This window comes from Haemaphysalis longicornis, unplaced genomic scaffold, assembly GCF_048455015.1.
Source record: "Haemaphysalis longicornis isolate Haplotype H1 unplaced genomic scaffold, Haemaphysalis longicornis Haplotype H1 scaffold_3, whole genome shotgun sequence".
NCBI classification, from domain to species: domain Eukaryota; kingdom Metazoa; phylum Arthropoda; class Arachnida; order Ixodida; family Ixodidae; genus Haemaphysalis; species Haemaphysalis longicornis.
Window position 1 is genome coordinate 69,509,208 of NW_027526335.1, and position 26,219 is coordinate 69,535,426.

General features: G+C 44.6%; 3 protein-coding genes across 3 annotated transcripts in view; 1 reads left to right on the forward strand and 2 right to left on the reverse strand.

Moving 5' to 3' along the window:
- Positions 1-3,634, reverse strand: part of Etf-qo (electron transfer flavoprotein-ubiquinone oxidoreductase) — a 30,756-nt gene extending 27,122 nt beyond the window's left edge. Inside the window, exons 1-2 of the mRNA XM_077703360.1 lie at positions 3,522-3,634; positions 2,712-2,819 (exon numbers count right to left, since the gene is read on the reverse strand). Coding sequence (XP_077559486.1) covers positions 2,712-2,819; positions 3,522-3,558 — 145 coding nt within the window. The 5' untranslated portion in view covers positions 3,559-3,634. The remainder of the gene's footprint in view (positions 1-2,711; positions 2,820-3,521) is intronic.
- A 155-nt stretch (positions 3,635-3,789) lies between these two features.
- On the forward strand, positions 3,790-7,871 carry Uqcr-q (Ubiquinol-cytochrome c reductase ubiquinone-binding protein). The gene is made up of 3 exons (XM_077703362.1): positions 3,790-3,939; positions 4,372-4,542; positions 7,729-7,871. Exons 2-3 carry the CDS (start codon positions 4,389-4,391, stop codon positions 7,821-7,823), a joined length of 249 nt encoding a protein of 82 aa, XP_077559488.1. The 5' UTR covers positions 3,790-3,939; positions 4,372-4,388; the 3' UTR covers positions 7,824-7,871.
- Positions 7,872-8,471: 600 nt separating this feature from the next.
- Positions 8,472-25,917, reverse strand: Xit (ALG6/ALG8 family glucosyltransferase xit). Its single transcript, XM_077703361.1, has 12 exons — positions 25,699-25,917; positions 25,449-25,527; positions 24,869-25,062; positions 24,222-24,465; positions 23,019-23,148; positions 22,218-22,321; positions 20,775-20,895; positions 19,246-19,370; positions 18,642-18,781; positions 18,384-18,481; positions 14,445-14,565; positions 8,472-11,293 (listed from the first exon to the last, which is right to left on the reverse strand). The coding sequence occupies exons 1-12, from the start codon at positions 25,761-25,763 to the stop codon at positions 11,071-11,073; spliced, it is 1,644 nt and encodes a 547-aa protein (XP_077559487.1). The 5' UTR covers positions 25,764-25,917; the 3' UTR covers positions 8,472-11,070.
- Positions 25,918-26,219: the final 302 nt, after the last annotated feature.

Sequence of the window (26,219 nt, forward strand, 5' to 3'; positions counted from 1 at the left end):
AATTGACAATCGGATACATCAAATGCAAGGCGTATACGGTAAGCTTCAAGATGTCCAGTCTGTGCAGTACGAGCAATGATTCTAAGTACGCAAAGTAGATATGACCAACTTCACCTGCACCGGCTGAAGACGAGGCAATCCTAAAAACGTCACTTACAGAGCCACCAATGACAGGGCTGTCCCAATGTCAGCACAAGCACTGTTCAGAGTGTTTCTCTGGCTGACTTCTGCTTTTGACAGCAGACAACAGCAGACAGAAAAACCCATCTCATCGAGTGTCAAAAGCCCACTTCTCTCCCTTCTAATGGCCTATTAAATATTGTGCACCTTAGAAAGAGGAACACAAAAAAATGATGGCTGAGGTAGCAGGCACGAACAAGCAGGTGTGTTTTTTTTTTAATACCTGTCAGTGTTTGGCACCCACAACAGACCACAATGCACCTAAAAACAAATAAAGGGTAAAGCAAGATTTTATTGCCTCATCGATGTCGGCGTTTGCCTGCAGCTTCTATTTTTATTTGCCCTGTTTGCATACCCACTCGCTTTGACCACAAAGCAACATACCTGCCAACTTGCGGATTTCGTAGGAACGTGCGAGTAGTGATGTTTGCATTACTAGCGAATAATGGTTTTTTTTCTCAGATAGTTCCAAATCAAAGTGAAGCAAATATTGCCCGATAACCAACCCAAAAAAACTAAAATTTCCAATTCTTCAGGCACGCTTCAGATTTTTGCACACGCACAACAACAACAAAATAATAGTAACAATATTAGCCTAAAAGCTTTCGTTAACATTTTCTGTTGTTTAGGGTCAAATTTTCCGTTAAGAAAACGAAAATTTGGTATTACTGACATTTTATGCGGAGGCAGCTGCCACCAGATTCGGTGGCCTTATCTACAAGCATTTCAGTTGACGAAAAACGTGAAGTCTATAAGCACCATTGCACCTAGACTTCACCCTTTTGACTTCCGTGCATGCCGATAGTGCTTTGAAGATGATTGCCACAGCTACCAAGAAAGCTAATTGCTGGCGATCCCAAGTGCTGAAAGTACACACACACTTACGTCTGGTCTTAGCTCTGAAAATATGCGTTTATATTTGATTCAAAGCCTAACATCACATCAATCACTCCAAACTCAACTGTTCGAATATTTTGACAGCCCTAACATTATTATACCTGTTTAAGTGAGGACAAATGTAGTAAATTTTGAGAATTTCATAAATTTGGTGCACTATTTTTGAAGTATACAGAAGGCACTTAGTTCACATTACCATCAACAAATATTCATGGCAGGTGGATTTGGCTCGTGAATAACCCAATTTGGTGCTCTTTTTGCACGTTTTTAAAACTGCAACCATAAAGTCAGAACGTACTGAGCTTGGTTTGCTTGTCATTCCGAAAAAGCATTTTTGTCATTGGGTACCCCGTAGGACATCATCGTAATCTCATCAGAACTGCGCACAGCATTTCATATCTCACAGATGCTCAACATTGAGAAAAGTTTAAAATTTCGCAGATTTACAACAGTGACGTATGTTTACAGGTTAAACTTAATCCAGTTTCAAACAGCAGTAGCAGTAGTAGTCATATGCCGTATTTTTGCGATTCTAAGCACCCTCCCCTACTTCTGAGTAAAAAAAATTGCAAAAGAAGTTTGCATGCCAATCTAAGCACTCCCTTAGCCAAGCAACCATCGTAAGGTGGATTTGAGACACATGGAAGCGGGCCCGAGTTGCCGTTTTGTCCAATTCATTTTCAAAATTTTCAATTACAAACCGTGTCAACGAAACACAAGATGACCTGCTGGGAAATACTGAGAACGGGGACTTGAATGGTAGCGAGGGTGACTGAGTATCAGACGTAAACGGTGGAAGGATGGCAAGTTGGGCTAGTTGGTTTATAGTGACCACACCGAACAAGCAGCGCAAAGGGATGGGGAAAAGTGCTGTGTCGTCGTTCATTCTTCTTTTGTCCTGTCCCTTTTGCGCTGCTTGTTCGGTGTGGTAAACGGTGGATTCACTGCCTGTACTTATTTTTTAAATGTTTGCTAAATAAAACATTATTCCTTGCTTCCGTCTTGTGGAGCTACAGTGGCGACAAAGTAGCGGGGGTGGGTAATTTAGGTTTTTCGAATCTAAGCATCCCCCGCAACTCGGGCATCTCAATCGTGGAAAAAAGGGGGTGCTTGGAATAGAGTAAATACGATAGCACTGCTATAGGACTTTTATACTACTACTATACTGTGCAATATTATTTTCTAGAATTCATTTTTTTTTCGCGCGAAGGCTGGCTTTAGCGTGTACTTTTTAAGGAGCGCACATTTTCTACATAACAGTCATTACAGTATTCCGTTTCATTTCGAGTGGTCACTCTTTTCAACGTTGCAAATTTGTCTAAGTTACACATGAGCCAAGGGTTCTGGGTGGCTAAATTACCTGCACGAAGTATTTTCTAAATGTCATAAAAAATTCATTTTATGTGACGAGTTTCTCGACAATGCAGGTGCAAACACGTCAAAATACAAAAGAAGGGGCAACATGGCGTGACGGAAAATATGCACAACCAACTCTGCATCAAAAGGTAGAACACGCACAAATTACGGAAGAAAAGGTGGCTTTTAAAATGTATTGCAGCTTTTGCCACTTGTGTGAATTGCACTGATCGTTTTTCCGTCAGACCAGTGCACTATGTTCTCAGAGAGATGCGTACCTTTCCAGCGGGGATCGGTTTCTCGGGGGACGACCGTGTAGTGAGTGGTGATTTTCGGGTGATCATGGTGGCACCAGCGGAGGCCGTGGTTCAGTACGGCTCTCGTTCCTGCGCAATGAAATCGTCACAAGTTGTGCACGCGTGTTCTTCGGACTGCCATAACGGCACAGTTGCAAGCACCTTTAATAACCAACCCTTTAGAATGGTGCACGGTTATCTGATATAAGATGCGTAATCTGTTGGCGAAACGCCTATCTGTTGGGCACATAAAGCCGCAATGAAATCGAACTCAATGGCTTTTCTGCAACACAAGGTCTGTCGATTGATAAAAGACCGCCCGTCCCAAAGACGCCGGCGCTGTCTATGATATGCATCAATAAAATTTGTACACTAAGCGACACTGTCTTTTGTCGGGAGCTTCGTGAACATAGTGGGGTTCTTTGATTCACCGTATGGGACCCACCGCGGATAACTCGAAGGCAGTCTGAACATTGTCCAAGTCATATGAATATATGTTAAAAACGAATGAGGATAGCATCCCGGGGAGTCCGCGGTGAGTCCGGTATTGACAATCCAAGAGCTCCAGTACTGTCATCAAGTTTCATTCAAGCGACATATTTTAGCAGCCGACGTAAACACGACCAACAGCACAGGGGCAGTTGCCCTTCAATTGCGTAGTCGTTAAAAAAAACAGGTTGGACAAAAGCAACTAGCAAGGAAACCAAACAAAGCGAAGGATTAACAGCATGATCGTGCACCACAAAAAGGCTTCCCTATTTTCACACAAATGATTTGCACAGAGCATCTTACGGAGCACAGCTGATCGCAATTTCGTACAGGTCGCCATGAACCATGCCGTGGGCGGCTGCAAAGTCTGACGCTAGGGGGCTTAGGGTAGATGCTGTGGCGCAGCTGGCGGAAGTGGCGCGTAAGAAAATAGTTCTACTTTATTACAACACATTGCAAAACTAAAACTTATCAACAAGAACATGCTGCATTTCTGTCTAATTGGCGTAAAAATTGCATTGAGTTAATAAGTTATGGAGTTTTTTGCTGGAAATTTGAAGGTCTTAGTAGCGTAGTGTGGTTAATGGTAACCGAAAGCCCGGGAGGCTAGCGGTGGTGTTTAATTTTGCCGTGCCCGCGGTGCCCGGTCGTGGCTCTTGAGCTGTGCACTTTACGTTGCTTCCTCGTCGAATTCGGTCTCTTATTTATTAAGTAACACAAGGTTGGTATCATTACTGTTTAAACAATTTACTAATTCTCCGTTTAACTTTTACTTCACATTTTACTTGGCATGGTGCAAACGTGTGACAAGGACGCTTGTTTCTTGTGTCGTGATCGCGACGGCCAGAGCGTACGGTGCGTTAGGAGCAACTCTTGGCGTCTAATGATTATTTAGTGGCACCTAACAAAATTTTCTAGAAGGATGGTGTGGCCTTCTTGATGACTTATTGCCTTGCATGTGTTTTGAAGGTTTGTATGGACGAAAATGGTGAACCGTAATCAAGGTCATTGGGGGCATCGGCGCATGACGACTTTAGGAAATCAGTAACAATTCCATTGACCATGCTGTTTAGGTTGAATCAACGATGTTTTTAGCCATACTCTAGGACCCGTTTTTTGCTCAATTTTTCTGACTCCGTCTGTGCTGTTGTAGGTTGGTGGCTTGAAAAAATGGGTCTTCACTTCGGCAATCTGTACAAGCTGCGTGGTATCGTCACCTACCGGCTCTCACCGTACGAACAACGTGCGTTCGCCGGCCTGTTCAAGCATGGCATCCCGAACGTCATTCGGCGAACGAAAGACCAGATGTTCGTTGTCGTTCCACGTAAGTTATACCACCCTTTCGAGCCTTCCCTCTGGCATAGGCAGAGGGGGTATGCTTAGCACCTGAAAGGTGTAAATTAATGAAGTGCAGAATGTGTTTGTTTGGGTTGAGAGTAATGCCGAATTACATCGTTTCATCAAAAGCAAGCAAGTCTAAATATAGGTCGGCAGAATTTCACGCAAAGCAAAAAAAAAGAAAGGACGTCTTCGATGGGCAGTGTTGGACGCGCCATGGACTTTCCGAGACATATTCGAAAGGCTGGGCCTATTTTGCCGGCAGCTGGCAGATTAGCCCTGGAGAAAAGTTGCCGGCAGTTCCTTCTCATGTAATGTGAGTACAGCCAGCCACGCTGGCAAGGAACTGCCGGCAACTTTCCCCCCAGGCTAATCTGCCGGCAATATAGCCACTGCCTAATCGAAAAGCCCCAGTGCCCAGGCCAGAGCTCTCTCTCTCTCTCTCTCTCACACACACGCACGCACACTGCTGAGCATGAGGTCGCAGGTTAGATTGGATTGCCGCTTTTCTAATGGAGGGGAAAAGCAAAAACGCCCGTGTGTACGAGATTTCGGCGCATGTTAAATATCCCCAGGTGGTCAAAAATTAATCCGGAGTTTTATCAATCAATCAATCAATGTTACTGTGTGTAGCTTCTTTCAAAGAAGGCAGTATGGCTCATCCTGGAGACACTTCCTTTGCAGCTACATCTTGCTTGCGCCCCTCAGTTTTCTATCTTTATCTTCATAGCTTACCAGACCGCAGACCATTCGGAGTTCCATACCAAAAAGCTATGAACCTGTATTATGGTAGCTTCATAATACCAGCTGTGAAACACAGGTTGCCTAGTCAGTCCCATTAACGTTGTAAGCACTTTTCACCTCAAAAAATTGGTGAGCAGTACCTAGCTATGCAAAAGCAAAATCGCTGTGTGCAAACCTGAGTGCCAGGCCCTGTTTGGTGTAAAGCACGACTGATCTTTCCAACAATCTCTATGGTTTTGCACACTTGAGTGAAACTTGTCTGCACGCAGTTTTAAAGAACTTAATGACCATTCCGTCATTGCTTCTGCTGTTTGAAAACCGAAGTAAACTAAGCTGTGATGTATGTGACTCGCCATACAAAACTTGCGTCATTAAAAAAAAAAATGTGAAGCAGTAAACAGTGGCGAGGTTTCACACAGCAGTGCCTTAAAAATCGATGACAGCCAGTAAACTAAAAGTTCAAATGCTAAACTTAGAAATGTCTACACTCAGTTAATTTAATTTTGGCTGAACCAAAAGTTTCTTTTTTCTACTTAAATGTTCAAGGCTGCATGCTCTGCCAATGAGCAGGGGCGGTATTCTCGAGTTTTGTCCCTTTTGCGTCCCTTTCAAAAGTGTCCCTTTTGGCAAGCCCTGATTGGCTAAAAGCAAACAACCAGAAGTGACGTAACGCAAGCGCGGCAAACCTACTGCCAACGTTTATTGCTTAACCGGAAGTACGTCACAAGGAAGGGGCGCAAAAAGGGACGTTATCATAAGGGACAGTTACGAGAATACTGCCCCAGTACAGTACTGAAGGAACACAGTGTTGCAATCGACCAGTAACTCCCCCTTTATGGTGCAAGACGCAAAATTCCTACACAGAGTATCGCAAACTGTGTTCTGCATTATTTGGGACCTGGAAATTTAGCACTGCTTGTTGTGGCCATAGACCTCTTCTGCTGTACGGGTCAGAGATCACCTGCAGTGCACCTAGAACTAAAGAGATCCTGCAATGACTTTTTCGAAATCTTAAATGCTTGCAGAACATAGTCGACCGACACATCCAGTACTTAGGTTAGGGGTTGAGAAGTCCCTCACCCAAAAATTGCTACTCTATGCCCATCAGATGACCTACAGATTTGCTCAAAAGATATTTCCCTTTCTCGGTCTTAATGTTCTTCAACCGCTAGAATTACGTCATTACAGCGGTGTAGCGGCTACTGCCTGGCTTTCCCTCATTTGCAGCAATTAACGCATTCGATAGCCACTTTAAAAAGAAAACCACAAAAGCAAATAAAATGCGGAAGGTGGATCTGCTGCGATGAGCAAACACGCAGCGCTGCTCCATGCTGGTGATAACTGTTATCTTTCGCAGTGCTTCCAGACGTGGAGGAAAGAGAGTGAAAGCAGTTATTGGAAGTGTTGTAGAGTCTCTTTAATGGTGTGTGTGCAGACAAAAAAAAAGAAAGAGCTTCGACTGTAGCACAAGAACATATCAGTAATAGATTCTTGTGTACAAAACTTTCGATCAAGGAGTTTTAAAGCATCAGCTTTTTACCCCTGTCGGTTATCCTCTAATTTCCCCTGTATTCACACCGAAATGTCATAGAAATTGTGTTATAATGTTTGATAGTTTTTTTGCCCAGAGTACTAGTGTTGCATCACTACCGTTCAAGCTTTGAAGAGTCCAGTTGCTCATACTCTCGTGCTACGACTTGGAGCAGATTGCATTGTTTTTAATGTGAGAGCAATCTAGCTATTTGGTACAGGTTTCATAGTACATATATCTGCTTGGCCTCGAAACAGAGAAGCTAACCCACATGCACGCTTTCGTCGTAATTATTGCCTTTTCTCTAACCAGCGAATGTATGTTCTTTTGAGTAATTCTGCAGATAATTGCGAGCGGTGCTGAGTAATTTATTTATTTATTTATTATCATACTGTCAATGCCCAGAGGCATTAGAAAGAGGGGTGGTGATTGTTACGAATAAGTTCGTTGACAACATTTTTTACATTAATGGCGTCAGTGATAGCAGTGATGGAGACAGAGATGGTTCCAGTCATTCATTGTTCGTGGTAAAAACGAATCAAAATGAACATTGGTGCGAGAGGCGAGAACTTCAACTTCAATTATAATTAATTCAAGTAACTTTAATCGGGTCTAAGTAATTTCGATGACAGGTAATTCTGGAAGCAATTCTTTTGAGCCAAACAATACACCACATTTATAGACAATCATTGGAGGTTAATTCTGACCCATTTCTTACTTTTTAAATATGAAACTGGACATTTGCAGTTGTGTGTTTAGTTATCAGTTAACCATGATTATCTTATTGCTCCATTCAGTTTTTCCAGTTTGAGCAAAATGCTGCTATTGCCCATGGTGTGTTCTGAATAGTGGTGAATGACCATATATCTGGGTATTTCCACATTTTTGCAATTGCAGCTTTCCTCTTGGGGTACCTCTTCTACGACTGGGGTCAACGTGCTCACGCAAAGTCGCTGCGGAAGAACCCTGCTGACTTTGAAAACGACAAGTAAACTGCAACCTCCGTCTTGCAGTAGAATAAAGCATGTGTGTATAGGTTACTCTGGTTGTCTTTAAATTTATCCAGGCTCCTCTAGAACTCACTAGCATAGTTCTTTTCTGTCCAGATGCACATCACTGAGCTTGCTTTCAAAAAGCCTGAGGGGGTTCAGGTGACACCCCGCTAGTCATTCTACAGATGAAAGTGCAGCCTTACCACCGCTTCCTATAAAATAATCTTATCGTTATGCCGTTTGGTGCTGCAGTCTTCAGTTAGTAAACACGCATTCTTTTATAGTCTTGATCATTGCACTATTTGGTCACTGCAGCCTTCAGTTTGGGTTTCTAGATGCCTGAACACCACCTCTGCAATAAAAGGTGTCGCAGGTTGATTTCAATAACAGAACTTACTTTAGCACATGCATAAGCAATGTGGCTATAAATATGTCTTGCCATTGTTGAGAGATGGTTGCTATAACCACTAGTTCGTGGCTTGGCAGGCCTTGCGAGACTCCAGCCAGCTTTTACACATATAGTGCACAAGTTTTGCACCAAAATGGGAGGAGGAAAGCATGTTTTAAGGTGCTTTCATGGTGATTGTAATGTTGTGGACTTGATTTATGGCTGTGCTTGTGGCACCTGTGAGGTCTAAACTAATGTAGAACCATGTAGTGAACATGTTTATTTAGGCTCTGTCTGTCACATACAGTGTGTGTGGTTACTTTTTTATTGCAGACACTGGTACAAATTGTGTAGTCGCACAGATGGCAACCTTGCCAAAGGCCTGTCGGATGTTCAAGGCACATCATATCAAAAATGCCCGTAAAAAATGTAGAGCTGGGAGATCACCAAAGTTGTACCAAACAAGAATACAAATATTGCAGCTTGCGCCTGATGCTTGTTGACACAAAAAACAGCAGGCTTGCAGCTGCTAGTTACATTTTCTCAATGAGTGACCACTATGACTTGAATTGACTCAAAACATCGTTTTGCTGCACAAAAACAGATACCAACATGAAACGAGCAGAGCCTTGACAGTTACAAACCTCACCTGCACACTGCTGACTTGTAGTTTCAGACGGGAACTTTGGTGTTAGCACAAACTTTTAAAAAAGGGAAGCCATGTTAAATACCTCCGTACACAAAAAAAATACGCAACCAGATTTCTAGATTCGTGCTAAAAGTTTACGCATACCTTATCCACCCAAACTCTTGAAGGGGGAAATAAAAGCTGCCCCCTCCACACACAAAGTGCACCGCTATATATGTTGTAGTGCGAAGGACCACGGACTTTATAAAGCTTGTACTATGGGAGAGGCTACTGTACTCATGTGTGCAAAGTTATCTTGGCAAACTGACCTATGGAAGTTTGTGATGCTCACGAACGACCATCTTGGTTTCAACACCCATCAGCAAGAGCATGCCCGTTGACAAAACCGGTTTGCGTAAGTTGCGCCATGCATGCAACTTTTCATTGTGACTTGTCTCGCATTACACTGACAAACTCCCATCGTGGACGTATTTACAAAACATTGCTTCAAAGTTCACAGAGCAGTTTGGTGCTGTACAAACCGCAGAACTACACCAGCACTGCACTACACAAGCAAGTTTTGCCGTGACAAATCATATATAACCAGAAGTACTGTAGCTGCAGCCCAATGTTTGATTCACAGCTTATTCCTTCTGGGAGTTTCGTTGTTCTCTCGAACGAGTGATTCACGACATGGGTACCTCATTGTCTGGTTGTATTCTAAATAAGTTAGGTCATTTTATCTGCACAGTTAAAATAAGAATCAACTATCCAGAAAAATTATATAAAAGGATGACACAAGAAAAAAAACAAAGGAAATTAAGAGATTAGCGTGCATAACAAAGCAAAAAAAAGTGCAGGGAAAGTGTGAAAACATATTACATTAGCACATGTATTCTACTGGCATGAGGGCACATAAAGCCACAGGGAGTGATTGGTGAGCCATGCTTCTTGGACATCAGGTGTCACCTATGTGTGACACTGCACAAATAAATATGACTAAATGGTGACCGTGGCATGCTGCTGGCAGTATCAGATGTACTCGCACACTCTCTCAGTGAAGCACTGAAAAAGAGCAATGTAGTACTAGAACACTTGCCCCCTGCCAGAGGCTTATTGCTGCCTTATGAAGCAAAGAAGGTTACGAACATGAACTGAACACCACAGAAAAGAGCCTGATCCTAACAAACTCAACCTGAACAGAAACGGAAGCTGCACCCTCTCACCAACTAATGTCAAGGTCACACAGCAGATTTACGTGCTGCTTGTATTCCCTCTCTACCGACAGATCTTACATTGTTTCCCCATGTGCATGGAAGCCACACCAGTTCAGCTCTTTTATACACTGTCAGGACAGCAAGATTCCGTTCCCTAGTGGGTACAAGCTAGGCACTTGGTGCACCCAATGCAATCTGCTGCTTTGCTTGGAACACTCTTATTCTTTGGTCCAGGTGCTGAAAGAGCTCCGCTGTTCTGCCGCAGTAGTTGAGTGGCAGAAGTGTGCGTGTTGAAACAATCACGTTTGATTCGAGTCCCAGTGGCGCCAGTATTTTTTCCAAGACCCACAATTTTTTTTTACTTTAAAATGTCCTCTTAGCTCAATTCTTCCCATTTTTTCATAAATAAAAGTGGTTTGATACCTTTTCGGTCGTCTTAAGCGTAGGACGCAGCATATCAACACGCTTAATAAACATTTTGCATCGCACCGGAACTGCTCCGTGTGTACCTATCTTAAAATAGAATATCGCGTCAGGACCACAGTCCTTCAATATATAAAGCTGTGAAACCCCCAAGAGGTCATATATATCTCTAAAAAAGTGCCCCATGACTTGCCTTCTTGTGTATCGACAGCAATTTGAACTAGCGCACGACACAATGCAATGCTTGGCTTGTTAATCAAATCACCTAAAGCTTGTTAAGCATCGCACCGAAAGCAATCTTCTACCCTCAGACCAACATTACCCTATAACCATGCAGGAGATTGGCCACGAATCAATAGTGATACCACCAGCACGTGGTGCACCACATGCTAGGAATATCGACTCGTTTCTTTACCTGCTGCCTCACTCAGTCGGATGTCACGAGAAATTGCTCTCGCCAAAGGGGGAGTTCAGTCCTGGTAACAGTGGTACACGCGTTTGAGCGTTCTTCTTGGCTGCTGACACTGCTGCTACTCTCGGTGTTTTAACTGCGGCAGCCAGTCAGTGGGGCACGCAGCAGCCCACAGCCAATCAGGCGTCTCGCGGGGGCTGCGAGTACCACAGCTGCCAGGACTTGGCCCAGGCGTAAGTGATGCCGCAGGCGCAGCTCACGGAGGTCACCAGAAGGGGCAGGAAGGGCATGCGGCTGGCGAGTGGCGTCACCTGGTGCACCAGCTCGCTGTACACCACCACCACAGCACCGAGCAGGCAGAGGCCCCCACACTCGGGCCACGTCAGCAACCCCTCGGTGCCCCTGTGTTCACCGGGAAATGCGGTAGTTTGTTAAGGGGGACACTGGTCTTAAAACAACTTCTTATAATTTTTAAGCAAACTCGATACTTGTCAGCCTTGCTGCTTTTTTCCCACTGATTTCGATTATGCCATTATTTTTTCAGCTGGTAAATTAGTTCCCAAGATCATCAGAGATAATTAGCCATTTTTGGTCAAAGAATAGACAAAACAGTGTTGGTCGTAAAACTGCAATCTTTATATTTTCCAATACTACGAACCCTGGCGAATGTAGTAGGGAAGTGGTTTTTTGATGCATCGCTTGGAACTAATTTTACAGCTCATTAAACTTCGGTGTTTGTAAGGGGCACTCAAAATGATTTCTTGCCACTGGTGCCATCGGATTTTAATGAGCTGTAAAATTACTTCCAAGCGATGCATCAAAAAACCGTTTCCCTACTGCATTCGCCAGGGTTCATAGTATTGGAAAATATAAGGATTGCAGTTGTACGACCAACACTGTTTTGTCTATTCTTTGACCAAAAATGGCTAATTATCTCTGATGACCTTGGGAACTCATTTACCAGCTGAAAAAATAATGGCATATTCGAAATCAGTGGGGAAAAAGCAGCAAGGCTGACAAGTATCAACGAGTTTGCTTAAAAATTAAAAGAAATTGTTTTAAGCCCAGTGTCCCCCTCTTAAAGTTACACTGAGTTCAAATTACAAGTTGCGCTACACTGATAGACTAGCTCACCGAGAACACGAATATACCACTCTTACATGTACCTTCTTTTAAATAAGGTAGAGAATAGTGAAGACGTGAAGACGGGTTCCGCCTCCATTGGCTATTCCATTCAACTTGTGCCGGAAGTGGTTCAAAGGTTAGGCGTGCGCAACATCATTCTAAGGATGGCACTACTCGTCCATACTTGGGGCAACGGTAATGCTTTTCGAGGAAGCGTGCGAGCTACGCACGCACAGCTGGTTTGGCACCAACATTCGGGGGGCCTCAAAAATACACTTTGTTTTTCCTCACCAAAGCGTCAATATTGACCATGGGTGTCATGAAGGAACATTTCGCTTAGTACTAGTCCGGAGCTGTGAAGGATGTGGGAGTTCAGGAAAGCACGACTGATTTGACCGAAGCTGACCAAACTGTTTGGTACATGGTAGCGTTGAATTCGGTTGCTTCTGTACTGCTGTACATCACTACTGCCTCACCTGCTTCTAGTTTATCCTGATGCAAACAGCGACTGCAGTCTCTGTTTGCGTCACATTTGATCAGCTATTCCTCAGCAATTAAAGGAGCCATGAAGAGAAAATGCAAGTTGGTTTTATTCGAAAGATTTCGTGTTTTATAGTGCCCCCAGCGCTTGTCCGGATACAAACGGTGCTTTATTCACTGAGAAATTAAACAATTTAGGTTAAAATTTTGATTTTCCCGCTCAATCGTGCGTTTTCGTGGTCCCAAGTGACATCACGGGAACCGACCGCTCTGCAGCCTAGAGTACCTTCATTCACGCATCCGCCGTACAGGGTAGAGACACGTAACGCTGGCGCCGCCATGTTCGGTTGCTCGCTCGCCGCCGAAGCAAGTCATTGTGTCAAAACCGTGCTAAAATTATTGCCGCAATGTTGTTTACTGAAGAAGTTTGAATCATATTGTCTGTTTCGCGTTGCTAGGTCTCGTGGGAAACGAAAAGAATAACGCGTTGAGCCCGTTGGCCCAATTGCGGCGGCACGGGACCGTTCAAAGGTTGTCTCCACCCTGTAGCGGTGTTGGTTTGTCCCCGCGTTTCTTTACGTTCCGTAACCTAGATGGCGCCACCATACCGTGGCAAGCGTTTGGTTTGTTTTTGCCCGCATTTAAACCTGGCTTGTTTTTGTTCTGGGAGAAAATATTCGTTCCCTGAAACAGTGCTCGCTCGACAAATGGGGTCACGTAAGACACCATTGCTTGCGTCAATCGGCCAGTGTCGTCTGAGACCATGGAGTCTGAGACCATAGAGATTCTGAGACAACCCCAAGCCCCATAGTGCTGTGCAGCTAAACCAAAGCATGCTGTGCGCAGTACGAACAGCAGAACGCATCAGTACTTCTATGTTTACATGTGCTTTCGTAACTTCCACTGTTTGTCCCATAATTCCTATTGCTTTGTAAATAATGTGCCCTAAATTTAAGCGCAAATAGCTCGTTCGTCTAGTTTGTAAGCTCTACCTAATTTGCGTCTGCTTCTGCCAGCCTCCACCAATCACAGAGCTTAGCCCATGTGACATCACAGGTTCTGTTGCGGGAAATGAGCTGGTGGGTCGCATGACCATTCCCGTTTTTCCTAATTATGTAGCTTATTTGAGCGAAGTTTACGTTAAAAGTGGTGTCAGTATGATTCTAACGAGACAATCTTTTGAATGAACCAAACTTGTGTTTTCTCTTCATGGCTCCTTTAAGGCATCTTTTGGCACCGAATCAACACTAAAATGGCCATGGGAAGGCCAGACTTTTGCCACGGGGTCGCATTTTAGAAACAAGGTACGGTAAAACCTTATTACAAGAGACCCTCAAAGGATTCAGGACACATGTCTCTTGTAACTAAGGTCTCTTGCACACAAAGTTACTAACATGGCGAACATAGGAAAACCAACCAAACCGTTTTCATTTCAATGTCTCTTATAACCAAGTGTCTCTTCGAACAGTGTCTTTGGTAATGAGGTTTCACTGTATTCATTTCAGTGAAGCTTTATCTTCGACCGTGGTTTCGCAATTCCTAAGGCACAGGGCTAGCTGCTAACATTCACGACGTGATTAGAATGAAAAACTGGTTTACTTCTGCTAACCCAGGGAGCATTTACTGCTGTATTTAGTAGTAAGGCAGCAAAAAAAAAGTGACCAAGCACAAAGTAAATGGCCTCCCGTACCACCAAAGTATAACAGGAAGCACATTTAACCACGATAAGTTTGGTAAGAATGGTGAACCATATTGTTTGGCATCCAGAGCTTAAATTAGGCTTGTATCCTCTTAAATTGCTCCACAATCTCCACTATAGTACATAGTGCGCTTCATAGCTGAGGTGTTGGTGTGCTTTGTACTGTAAGCCTTAAGTTAGAATTCTTTTTCGCGGCGAAATGCTTCCAAGGCAAACATTGGAGGTCACGCTTCCCCTCGAGTTAGTTACCTGGGAGCTGCTACCGCAGTTTGCCGCCACTTCGAGCTGACTTTGACACTGTGCAGCTTGCCAAGGGTGCAGATGGCGTAGACCGTGTGAAGGAGCACCAGGAGCACCTTGGCTGGCATCTCTGCACGAGAGCATGTCACCGAAACACTCCATACAGCAGCCATGTCAATTCAGCTCTTGTCATCAGAGCTTCCAGTAATATAATGAGACTGGAATAACCAATTCAAAGCAGGCCGACTGAAAAAATTTCTCAAGGCACTTACCGTACTTTCGCGCGTATAACCCGCCCCTGCATATAATCTGCACCCCCACTTTCAGCCCGCCGAAAAAAAAAAAAAAAAAAAACCTTGTGCATTACCCGTATATTTATACAGGAAAGGCTGCAGCAATGCTTCTGCTCAAGCAACACATCACATGCTATATAGACAGAAAAAGCGTGTATTTAGCAAGTAGAATACACTGACTGCAAGGCGAAAGTCGCAATTCACAAATAAAATTCAGCTGTTAGAGTGCGTTTGTCCTTGTTTTTTCTTCCTTGTCCATGTTTGTTTTGCACAACCATTGCCATGGAAGGCTTAGTCAGTGTTACTGTGTAGGAGCTTCACGGCACAACGCGCATTGCTGCGTAGCTGCACCAAAGGAAAAACCCCGCATATTATCTGCACCCCTACTTTGCCACTGAAATTTTAGCATTTCTGGTGCGGGTTATACGCGCGAAAATACGGTAAGTCATCTTACATGCTTCGCAAGTAAAAACCTGGAGTACTATTGTGACGGGGACCTCCTATATACACGTAGACATAGCAGCCAGGCTATTTTACCACCATTAATCTACCTTAATTTACCTTAATCTATCCTATCCTACCATATTCTTAGTCCACCTTAATCAACCTTGATCCATCTTAACCCAACCTTCACCTTAATCAGTCTTAATTCACCTTATTAATCATTTTTACAAAGCACTAGTCAATCATTATTCCAGCCTAACTCATTTCAAACTTTGGTAATTGCTAATCATCTCTTATACATGGCTGGCATGCTTTGGTTTGGTTCTGGCCTTCCTTGGTTCTTTTTGGTTTTCGCATCCGTGACGACGTCAGGGTCATTCAAGGTCAACCTTCCAATGACACTTTCATAGATGGCGCTGCAATACCACTGAAGTGCCAGTGTTCACACTTTGCTTGTGGCCGGACTACTATACCTGCCGATTTAATTAGGGTTCATACCAGGGTGTCGAACCGGAACCGAACCGAACCGTAAACCGGAACTGAACCGATATTTTTGCCGGAACTGAACCCGAACCCGAACCGTTATTTTTTGAGCGCGCTGAACCCGAACCGGAACTGAACCGAAAAAAGAAATAACGGTTACCGGTTCATGCCGAAACGGTTCGACCCTCTGTTGTTGATATTGCACAGTCAATGCAATTCAGGCCTTTCTTTCTTTCACGTACCATCAACTTCGTACTTGCTCGGGTATTTTCCCCTCCCGACAATTGAACACTATCACGCTCTATGTAACAACAGGGGAAATGAATTAGCACCATTGTAGCAATGGTCTGTTGCTGCTGGAGGCGCGAGCGTAGTGCAAGCTGACCAAACGAAATGTCATTCTCGGCAGCTTGCAGGGGATATAAAATGACTTTGCCCTTCCCTAGTTGCGACTTCATTGGAGCAATCAGGCTGCAGGAGTGCTCCACTGCGCAACAGCGAAAGCTCACACTCGATGTGTGCAAACTTTTTGCATTTCATAATTTGTTTAAAAGGTCCGACACCTGCAAATTATTAATACTTGACAAGTGTGACCGCAGGAGCTGCTCAGTGGCTAAGCCGTTTGCTAAGCCGTTTGCCCAACTCGCTACATTGCTTCTACTGCGACTCGTTCCGGAGGGGAGTACTTCTGTGGACGAATTAAAGAGCGTCTACCCAAAAAGTCCCATCTCATGCTCCGCGTGACAAATTTCCCTTTCATTTTGTAACCGCATTATCTGTTATAAGATTCCGCAATGTAGCACACGGAACGATGGTAGGGGTTCAGGCGGTACGATGACATACTGATTGTAATGCACACTTTCGGTATCGCAAAAGGAATTGCAGTGGTCAGAGCAATAATGCAGTGACTGAGCGTTAACTAAAGCTTACTTTTAACAAAAGTGTGGCTAACACATTCGATAAGGTGACAGCTAACAAATTATTCAGGGGTAGTATTTATGTGCCTGTTGTAGGATTTTTCTGTTTTGTTACAAATATAAAAAATGTGCGCCATTGGTATTAAGCGCTGGTATTTGAACGCGCCAGTACGCAGGAATAAATTTAAGGCTTCAAGGTTAGCGTGATGGGTGATTGCATAGCGACGATTGCGATTTCAACAAAAAAGGAAAGGACAGAAAACATATCCCACCGTCATATGTCTTGGCGGTGGCTTTATGAATAGTCGCTGGGACAACATAATGTCTGAGCGAGAAAGAAGGTGGTAAATCGTCGCTTTTCTAATATCTCGTGATTGTTTAAAGTTTGCTTTGCAATCGCGCCACTGCCCTTGGGGAACAGCAGAATTTTGAATTTTTGTTTGTGTTTTGACTTGACGGTCGTTTTAAACTAGTAAATGTTTTTTTCTAATTTCAGTGATAATTCAACTCGTCGAACCGGTTCGCGAACCGGTTCAAGCTCCCGAACCGGTTCGTGAACCGGTTCGGTGCGTGATTTTGTCGAACCGGAACTGAACCGGAACGAAATTATTTCACCCGAACCCGAACCGTAACCGAACCGGTATTTTTTTCGGTTCGACACCCTGGTTCATACTAATCATCTCCTAAAACGTAAGCTATGACTCGACAAACATGGCTATATGACCGTGCCGCTTATGTCACTTGGTCAGTGTAGGGTCAGACAAGTCCGACGCGTTTGACGGCTGTGTTAGGCAGTGTCAGCCGGCAAAGTGCCGCACTAACTGCTTCGGTGTTTACGTGTTCGTTCGTAACTTTAATTGTTCACCCCACAATTCTTACTGCTATAAAAAGAATGTACCCTAAATTTAAGCACAAATCGCTTGTTCACCAAGCTTATAAGCTCTGACTAATTTGCGTTTGCTTTTGCCGGCCTCAGCCAACCACACAGCTGGGCATGTGACATCATAGGTTTTCTTGTGGGAAATGAGCTACTGGGTCGCATGGCCATTCCCCCCTCTTTTTTTTTCCAATTATGTAGCTTATTTGAGCAAAGTTTATTATTTTTTTTATTTTCAATACTGCCGGTCTCGGGCGAGACCATAGCAGGTGGGCATTCATACAATTTCAGCAGGAACAACAACGATGGGCCTAACATTGGCCAACAAGCAAAAACAACAATAAACTGTACAATAAAAGGGTACCACACACTTTCACTTTACGTGCAGAACCGCTGAGTTGTGCAGCATCGTCAACGTTGAGGTTTCCCTCAGGGAGCCCTTGCGGGGTGTTACATAAGGGGAAGGTAAAAACAATGGTGTAGACACAAGAATACAGACAACAATACGGACGTACAGACATGTAAACAATGTAAAGACATAGACATACAAAGTCTTTGCGCACTGTAGACCACCGAAGTTTAGTTTACGAAAAGCATCAAATTCCCTCCACCCCGACATCCAGTTCACGCTTTAAAGCGAACGCGACAGCTCCCCCCCCCCCCCCCTTCCCCCCTTCCCTCTTCCTTGATGTCCAGGTGACGAGTAGAAGCAGGAGCTCTCCGCTCACAGGAAGACGACGCACACCGGTCGTCACCCTCAGTTTAGTTCGGCTCCCCCCCTCGACCGAAAGGCTTATGTTAAAAGTGGTGTAAGTATGATTCAGGCAATCTTTCGAATGAACCAAACGTGTTTCGTCTGCAAGGCTCCTTTAAATATTGAAAGCCCCAATACAGCCAAACCACAAAAAATAAAAGGGACGAAAAGTTCACCCACCAGCTGCCTGGAAGAGCAAGGGAAACAGTGAGGCGTGGCCAGCAGCTGACAGGATCATGTACACAGCCGCATCAGCACGGCTACACAAGGCCAGGGGCCTGGAAACAAAACAAAGAGGGATGCTAGTGGAACAATGCCTGTGGTAAAGAACCACCAGCCTGTGTCTGGTGGGTGTCCCCTGAATGCACACTGCAGTCTTGTTCTAAAGTGTTGAGAACCTTCAAAAGGAGTGCTGAGGAAAAGCAGCCGGGTACTCACGTGGCCAGAAGGACAGGCATGAGTATGGCCTTCTCGTGGACATGCCAGCCGAACAGGAAGGCACTGAGGCCGCACAGAACCAGGGCCCGAACCAACAGCCACGGCTCCTGGGGTCTTTTCCAGAGACCCCACAGGGCAGGCTGGAACGACGGCAATGAGAAGTGGAACCCCCGTAGCAACACACCACGCTTTTTCTTTTTGCAGGTGTGTTTTTGATGGCATCGCATTCCATTGAGGCTGTGCCTTGTTACACAGTGCTGCACAAACTGCAACGTCCTCGCCACCAAGCATATCTGTTTTTAAAGGTAAGCTTACACTGGAATGGCTCGGCAATGCCGAGATATTCGCACTTCCTGTATGCAAGTTTGTCCACACTACTTATTCAACAGGTACAGCCAAACCTAAATACTATGAACCCCTAAGGAGGTTTAAAAGATGTACCCACCCTTTTTCGTCTCCCAAGCGAGGTGTCATCAAAAAGACCTTCATTTCGTGAAACGTTGCGCATAAATATGGCTCCTTTGTATCAGTATTCAAATAAGTACACAATCCCTGCATTTGAAACTAGTGTACAAGTGCTTCCCGCTGTAACAAGCTCACTGACCAGTTGGAAGAGGACAGTGAGGATGAAAGTGGACGCGGGTGGCACGTTTGGCAGCAGCACAAAGGTCGTGTCCTGCACCAGGCCAGATGTAGGGGATGCGGCAGGCGTTGCTCTGGATGCCACACCTGCGTAGAGGCGTTGATGGCGGTGACAGGCCCACAGTTTCAGCTGCCTACGCTGTTTAGTGGGAGGCACCTCTTTTGAGCCAGTCTCCAAGCAGTGCAAAATGCCCCTCGCACAGGCATTTTCTACCTTACCGCCTTTTTTAAGTAGCTTCAGATGTGCACTTTCTTGGCTTGCGGCACATTGGTAGCTGCCGCGCATCTTAGTTAGACCAAACAGATACACTTTGCAATGTAGCGCATCTCTAAGCTACTACAGTAGAACCTCATTACAAGAGACACTGGGCATCCTCGATTTAATGGTCCTGGAGGATCCGCGGACAGTCCGAGGACTGTGTTCTGACCGGAAGTACCTTAGGAATACACGGGAAAATCGAGCGCCGGATCGAGTCTCGTGCAGTCCGCGGACGACCCGGGACTGATAATCAAGGAGGCCCACTGTTACAGAGACACTTGGTTATTAGAGACATTTGAAAATGGTTTGGTTGGTTTTCCTATGTTCACCATGTTAGCAACACTGCATACAAGAGACATGGTTACAAGAAACACTCTGTTACTAAGGGCAACTTTTCGGGGTCCCTAGAGTACATTCTTCACTATTAACAAGAGACTTGATGAAAGGGGGGCCTTATATGAAGGAGCTTGTGGAAAAGTGCCCTGAAGATGAAGCTTGGGCCTGCATCCAAGAGAACGCAGAGGTTCCAGAAACTTTTGAGGAGTTTGTGTCTGCAGATGTGGACCTTGTGTGATCGAGGAGCCTACAGTTCATGTGACCCTCACGTGGGTAAATGGCGCCCTAGAGGATGAACCAGAAGAGGAGGAGGACGAGGGTATTGTAGGACAGAAAGTGTTGGCAGCTAAGGCTGACCATTGTCTAAGAGCACTTTAACGCTATCGCGAGAACAGGAACGCTTGCAAGGTGAAATGCTTCACGTACAAGAGTTGGGAAGGAAGCTAATAAATCTGCAATCCCTAAAACTACTTTGAATAACTTTCTTAAACCATAGTGAGAATTTTATTGTCTACCTGTCTGAATACGCTTTGATACTGACTTATAACAAAGCGGTTATGTTCGACTCTGCACAGTATTTCGGTTACAAGAGACCTGTTTCCCGGGTCCCTTGGGTGCCTCTTGTAACAAGATTTTACTGCATATCTATAATATCATAGACTATGCCAGACAAAGCAGCTATGCCTTAGGGCGCAGCACAACTCTACACTGTTCGTAATATCACAGGCAATGTACAAGGACCTGGCACATGTTAGCATAAAAGGTTTAAAAAACTTGTGGTTTAGCTACCAAAAGCAATTTCTCAGCTTTAGGGTGGATGGGAGGGGGAGACGACTGCCCACGCACGCTTCTTGTAGAGAAAATAAAAAAAAAGCAGTGCTAAAGAATCCCCTGACCTGCGAGTGCCAGGACCCGATCGGCGGCTGCGTACAGCGCCCACCAGTTTGGAGCCCAGTAGGCGTGGCAGAGGCCCCTCTTGAAAGGGAACAGCCTGCCCAGCATCTGCACCAGCTGATCCTGCAGCACAGGTTTGACACAGATCAGCGCAGCTTCCCTTCAAACAAAGCTACACCATTCATATCTGAATGTGGTAAATGGCCCCTCAATTCAATCATTTCAATTTTCGCTCCACAAAACGTGCTGAATACAGTAACACAGCACAGCTTACACTCTGTCGCCAAAGAGTTATAAACCGTGTCACACAGAGCCGTGTCACATAAACCCCGCAGTTGTCATATTCAAGAACTGCATCACAGTGACATAATAAGCGTTGCCTTAGAATTTTCAGTGCCTACAACGACAACGGCAACAACAAACCCCAACCATGCCAGCATTTTACGGACTCACCGGTTACTAGACACTTCTTGTACAGACACTAATACAGTTTGTGCATTTTATAGCACAGTGTAAGAGGCATAAGATGCTGCCTACTGCGAGAGAAACTGAACAACCATATGAGCGCAACCAATTATTGCTGTTTATCACGTTGCACAACTTTCAGATGACATTTCCGGTACGGCCTCTGCGCTACCCACCAACACATCCTGTTTTTTTTTTTTTACTGCTCATACACACAGTCAAACAGATGTAGTATATAAAAATTTACCACTATTTATACAATGCCACACAAAACAAAAAAAAAGAAAATAAAAGAAGTGCCCAACGCATGCTGTAACAAAGACGTGCTGCAGCTAGCTATCGATTCGTGTCAGCCCCTACCAGACCAGGCATCAAAAGACAAAATGTGTCAAGTACCAAAACAGAGTTTGAAGAGTTTACTCGAATGGCAAAAACTACAGAAAAAAGAAATTTTGGGGGTTTTGCCCGCCGAACCTAGAACTTGGCAATGAGGTGCGCTGTAGTGATGGGCTGGAGAGTAATTTAGACCACTTGGTGGTCTTTAATGCGCGGCGAAATTTCCATGCACTGATGTTGGCATATTTCACCTCCACCAGAAAAACAGCTGCCATGGCCAGAATTGAACCCACGTCTTTGACCTTAACCAAGCAATGCATGAGCCAAGCTGGAACTACTCGGGGAGCATCTTTTTCTACACGTACTTGACTTTTAACTTCTTCCTGCATCTCTTGGCACGTAACTGACTACAAACCTGGTGAGGAATGCAGGTCAGAGCTAAAACATAAAAACTTTGAGCTAAGGTTTTGCTTTTACACAGATCTATATACCACGTACACAAACATATACAAGAGCTTTTATATACATTCTGTTTGTGGGGGGTGGAGAGGCAGTAAGGCAGTTAAATAGCAGAAAAACTGTTCAGTGTTAAGCCTGATAAAACTACGTGCTTCAAGTGGTAGGGCAGAAACTTGCCACACTACCTTGCTCAGGAATGGCCACAGTGAAATGGCAAAGATTAGGAGGACAGTTGCAGCCAGCCTCAAGAAATTCACAGGCTTGAACCTCGACACCAGCGAACCAGAGTCTGCAAGAAATATTTTTGGTTACTGAATAACCGTTTGCACATTAGCATGCATTGATGACAGCCTACGCTCCACCCAGAAAGTAACAAAATTTCAAAAATCACAAAAGCAAGCAAGAGATAGAAACAGCTGGGCCCTTTCACCCGTCTGGCCATTACGGCTACAGCAATGCTAGAAGTGCTACACAGGGCCGTGACAGACAACAGTGCTTTATCCTACTCTTGATTAACATAAGGAGTACGGTAAATTGTACAGTCTTAGTTACTCTCCTCGTGCAGGATACACGCAGACTCGCACCATAAATCTTCGATGAAACTGATTGACTGATTGATTATGGGGTTTAATGTGCCAACGCTACACAGGCGATGAGGCGCACTGTAGTGGAGGGGTCCAGGTTAATTTTGACCACCTGGGGATCTTTAACGTGCGCCGAAATCTCGAACACATGAGCATTTTTGCTTTTCACCTCCATCAGAAAAGTGGCCGCCGTGGCCAAGAATTGAAACTGCGTCCTTGTTTCGATAAATTTACTGGTGTGGTAATGCTTCAACCACTCCAACTGGTCCCCCTTAAGTATTGCCTTATTCCCAAAGTCAACAACAGACACTGCAAAGCTTCTACAAACATAGCTTCGAGTCTGTTTGGGAGCCTGGGCTCACAAGCTAGCATGTTGCCTCGATGAAAACATCTGCCACTCACCCTTGCCATTGGAGTTGGCAAAGCAGTAATTCCTCAGAAGGTAGACAAAAAATACCGGCGCCACATACAGGTAGATGTGCTTCAGATTCAACAGTATTGCGAACCACACCGTAGCTTCGACGCAGCGTCCCTGCAAGATAAACAGTGCGACGACGGTTGCAAAACTGCTTTTCCTGTTGAAGGTAATGCAAGGTACTTGCGAAACAGAACCACTACAGAGCAAATAAGTAACAATCAATGCTCGAGAGGTAAGACCTTCTGCTTTGAACAGACATTTTCTTCTCGGCAGTCATCTGAACGCACTTGCGATTTAGGGAATACAAGTTTCTTGAGAGAATAAATGAAACAATGACAAATATTCAAGGCTGAGCTAGCTTCCACATGAGCTTTGGAGGCATTTTGCTGGAGTCAACGTTACTACTTTAAAGAAGAAAGAAAACCTGTATAAAACTTCAAGACAGGCAAGGCTCAACGAATGTTGTCGAGCAAAGACCGTCTTGGTAGACTATTGCGCTGATGGCGACAATGTACAAAAATATTTCATTTAAAAGAACTCCTTTCCAGACCTAGAAGATGCCTTTTTGATAAACCGGGAAATGATAAAAAATATTGAAAAACTTTCTAAGTTTGCGTTACTCAACGTCAGCAGTGACATGATTGGAAGGGGGGGGGGGGGGGGGGGGGAATACTAGCAAGAGTTATTACTTAGCTGCATGTTAGCATTCACACATAATAATCAAACATAACTAGAGGCATCACTACAGTCATGCAGTCGTTTCTTGTTGGTGGTGGCATCTGTTGACGGCTGCCATTCACACAAACAAGACCCAGCGATGTCATAAAGACGCAGCAAGAACGTGGTTGGTGAATCGCCACTGCATCACCCATTTCCTTACTATTTAACTGAGTTGTTGAAAATTTGTGCTCAAATTGGTATTATTATTATGACAAGGCAGTCTTTTGAATGAACCAAACTTGTACTCTGCAATGGAAAGTTTGACATCCACCTGAATGCAGCCGTACGGCTACAAAGGAAAGCTATACAGCTTCCACACAACCTTTGCAGTTGAAAAAAAATTCGTCCTGGTCCAGGATTCGAATTCCTTTGTAGAAACTTACTCCACCTTGGGGATTTCCCCTAAATTTGGTCAATTAAACTTGTACTCTGTCTTCACGGTGCCTCTAAGTGCAAACTGGGCATACCTGAAAGAGGCGTGCTGCAGAGAGCAGGAGGATGCCGTGAAGGAAGCCATTGTACTGGAAGTGTACATGGTCCACGAGCAGCAATCCAGGGTTCCAAAGGAAGAGCATTGAGAGCACAGTGCCTTTGTCCAGCCAAGGGTCGTCACGGCTGGATGATGACTGGGCCTTATCCTTCTTTGATGAAGCGAACCCTCGCGATCTGTCGTCATGGGCCTTCGTTTTCGACGAAACCAGTCCCTGCCACCTGCCGTGCGAGCATAATGTCATCTCGCACAAGGTTTTCAAATCAGTTATCTCTGCGCTACAGCTCTAACTATACAAAAAATGTACAGCAAAACTTCGTAAAACCAACGATTGGATACGGAAGATACTGTCTGTATTAGCACTAAAAGCGATAAGAAAGTGCTAACCCAATTCCAATCCAAGTTATCATTATTTGAGCAGCTCATTCCTGCATACAAAGTTGCACAACACAGAAATTTTAGTCTTGTTCAGATTGAGCAAGGTTCTTAAAAAAATTTTGGTCGCAGTGAATCTGGCGGAAGTAATGAAACATGCGTTTTGAGTAAAAAAGAAGTGGGAAGAGGATGGGAGAAAGTCATTGTGTTTTTGTCGGTTCTCTGTTGCACGTACAGCAACATACTTACACCGAGACAGCATAAACGAGGACCAGGTCAGACAGAATGACCGTAAGTCTCTGAAAGTAAACGGTCGCTGCGCTGGCATAGTTTAGGTTTGCCACTTCCAACATCCGGGGGTCCACAAACTGGGCTACCAGCGACAACAGGTATTCGAACCAGGCAAACAGTGGTGGGTAGTCCAACGTCCATTCTGACGTTTTCTGAAAGCAAGAAGAGCATCCGCAGTCAGCTCGTGCGAAAGGCTGGAAGTCATACACATGTGTACGCACTCAAACTGTAAGTTGAACTGTGATTCAAAAATGGAAGAGAGATATTGTACACTTTTCGGCAATTTGAAAGTACTTTTAAATGCGGTAGCATTTTCAAGGTAGCGCTGGAATCCGAAGGTGGCATGCAAGCGCTCTTTCGTGCAACCGTGGCGGGGAATAGATTTTATGATTTCGTTACGTTCGTTCGCTAATCTGAGGGGGAGTGAAGATAATAGTACGGTACAAGGGTATTCCATGTCTCCGTCTTTCCCTTCCCCGTCAGCAGCGACTTCGGACACGGCTGTTATTACGCTCAGGTGAGCAAGACTGTGTCGCACCTCAAAATACCACTTCGTCACAGGCAGCGAGTGCGTGATAGCCAGCCAGTTTCGGTGCACTTCGAAGTCTGTTGATCGGCTGAAAACAACACGATGCCATTAAAAACAAAACGATGACATTAAGATGCTTGCACAGCAAATGATACGTCGATTAGCTCTAAGTCTTCAGCAAATGAGAGCTGCAACGTGCAAGTTTCACGTCGAAAAATTTCCCGACATCTGACACGTCGTTGAAGCGACTTTTGCTTACTAGGCAGTGATGAAAAGCAACTTGACGCAAGTTACTGAAAGGGTGATACTGAGAATGTTCGGCATATTGGCGGGTGACTTAGGCTACACCGTAAATCGCTGCACACGTGTTTCCAGCTGATGCAGACAACAAATTTACGTAGGCATTTTTCTTCCGCGCGCCGGTCGGAAACAAGCATGCTACACAAGAAGAGTGAAGCTACTCATGCGCAAAACTGGCAAAATCATTCTAGTGGTCATTACGATTACCACAGCTACATTTGGCGCTGCAGGCACCACTGATAAAAGGCTTGATGTTTTTTTTGCACATATATTATTTAAAAAAAACATGCTTGTCACCTAATAAATGCAAATTTTGTCGTTTTTTATAACGATATTTTAAATAATTACTAAAGAAAAATTAATATATTTTGAGATAACCGCTAATAAGCGATATCCTTATGTCAGAAGCGACGTTAGCGCTGTTGGTTTGAGGCGAAGTGCGGCAGCACTAAAACGTACCACTCCGCCGGTTTTGCCCTA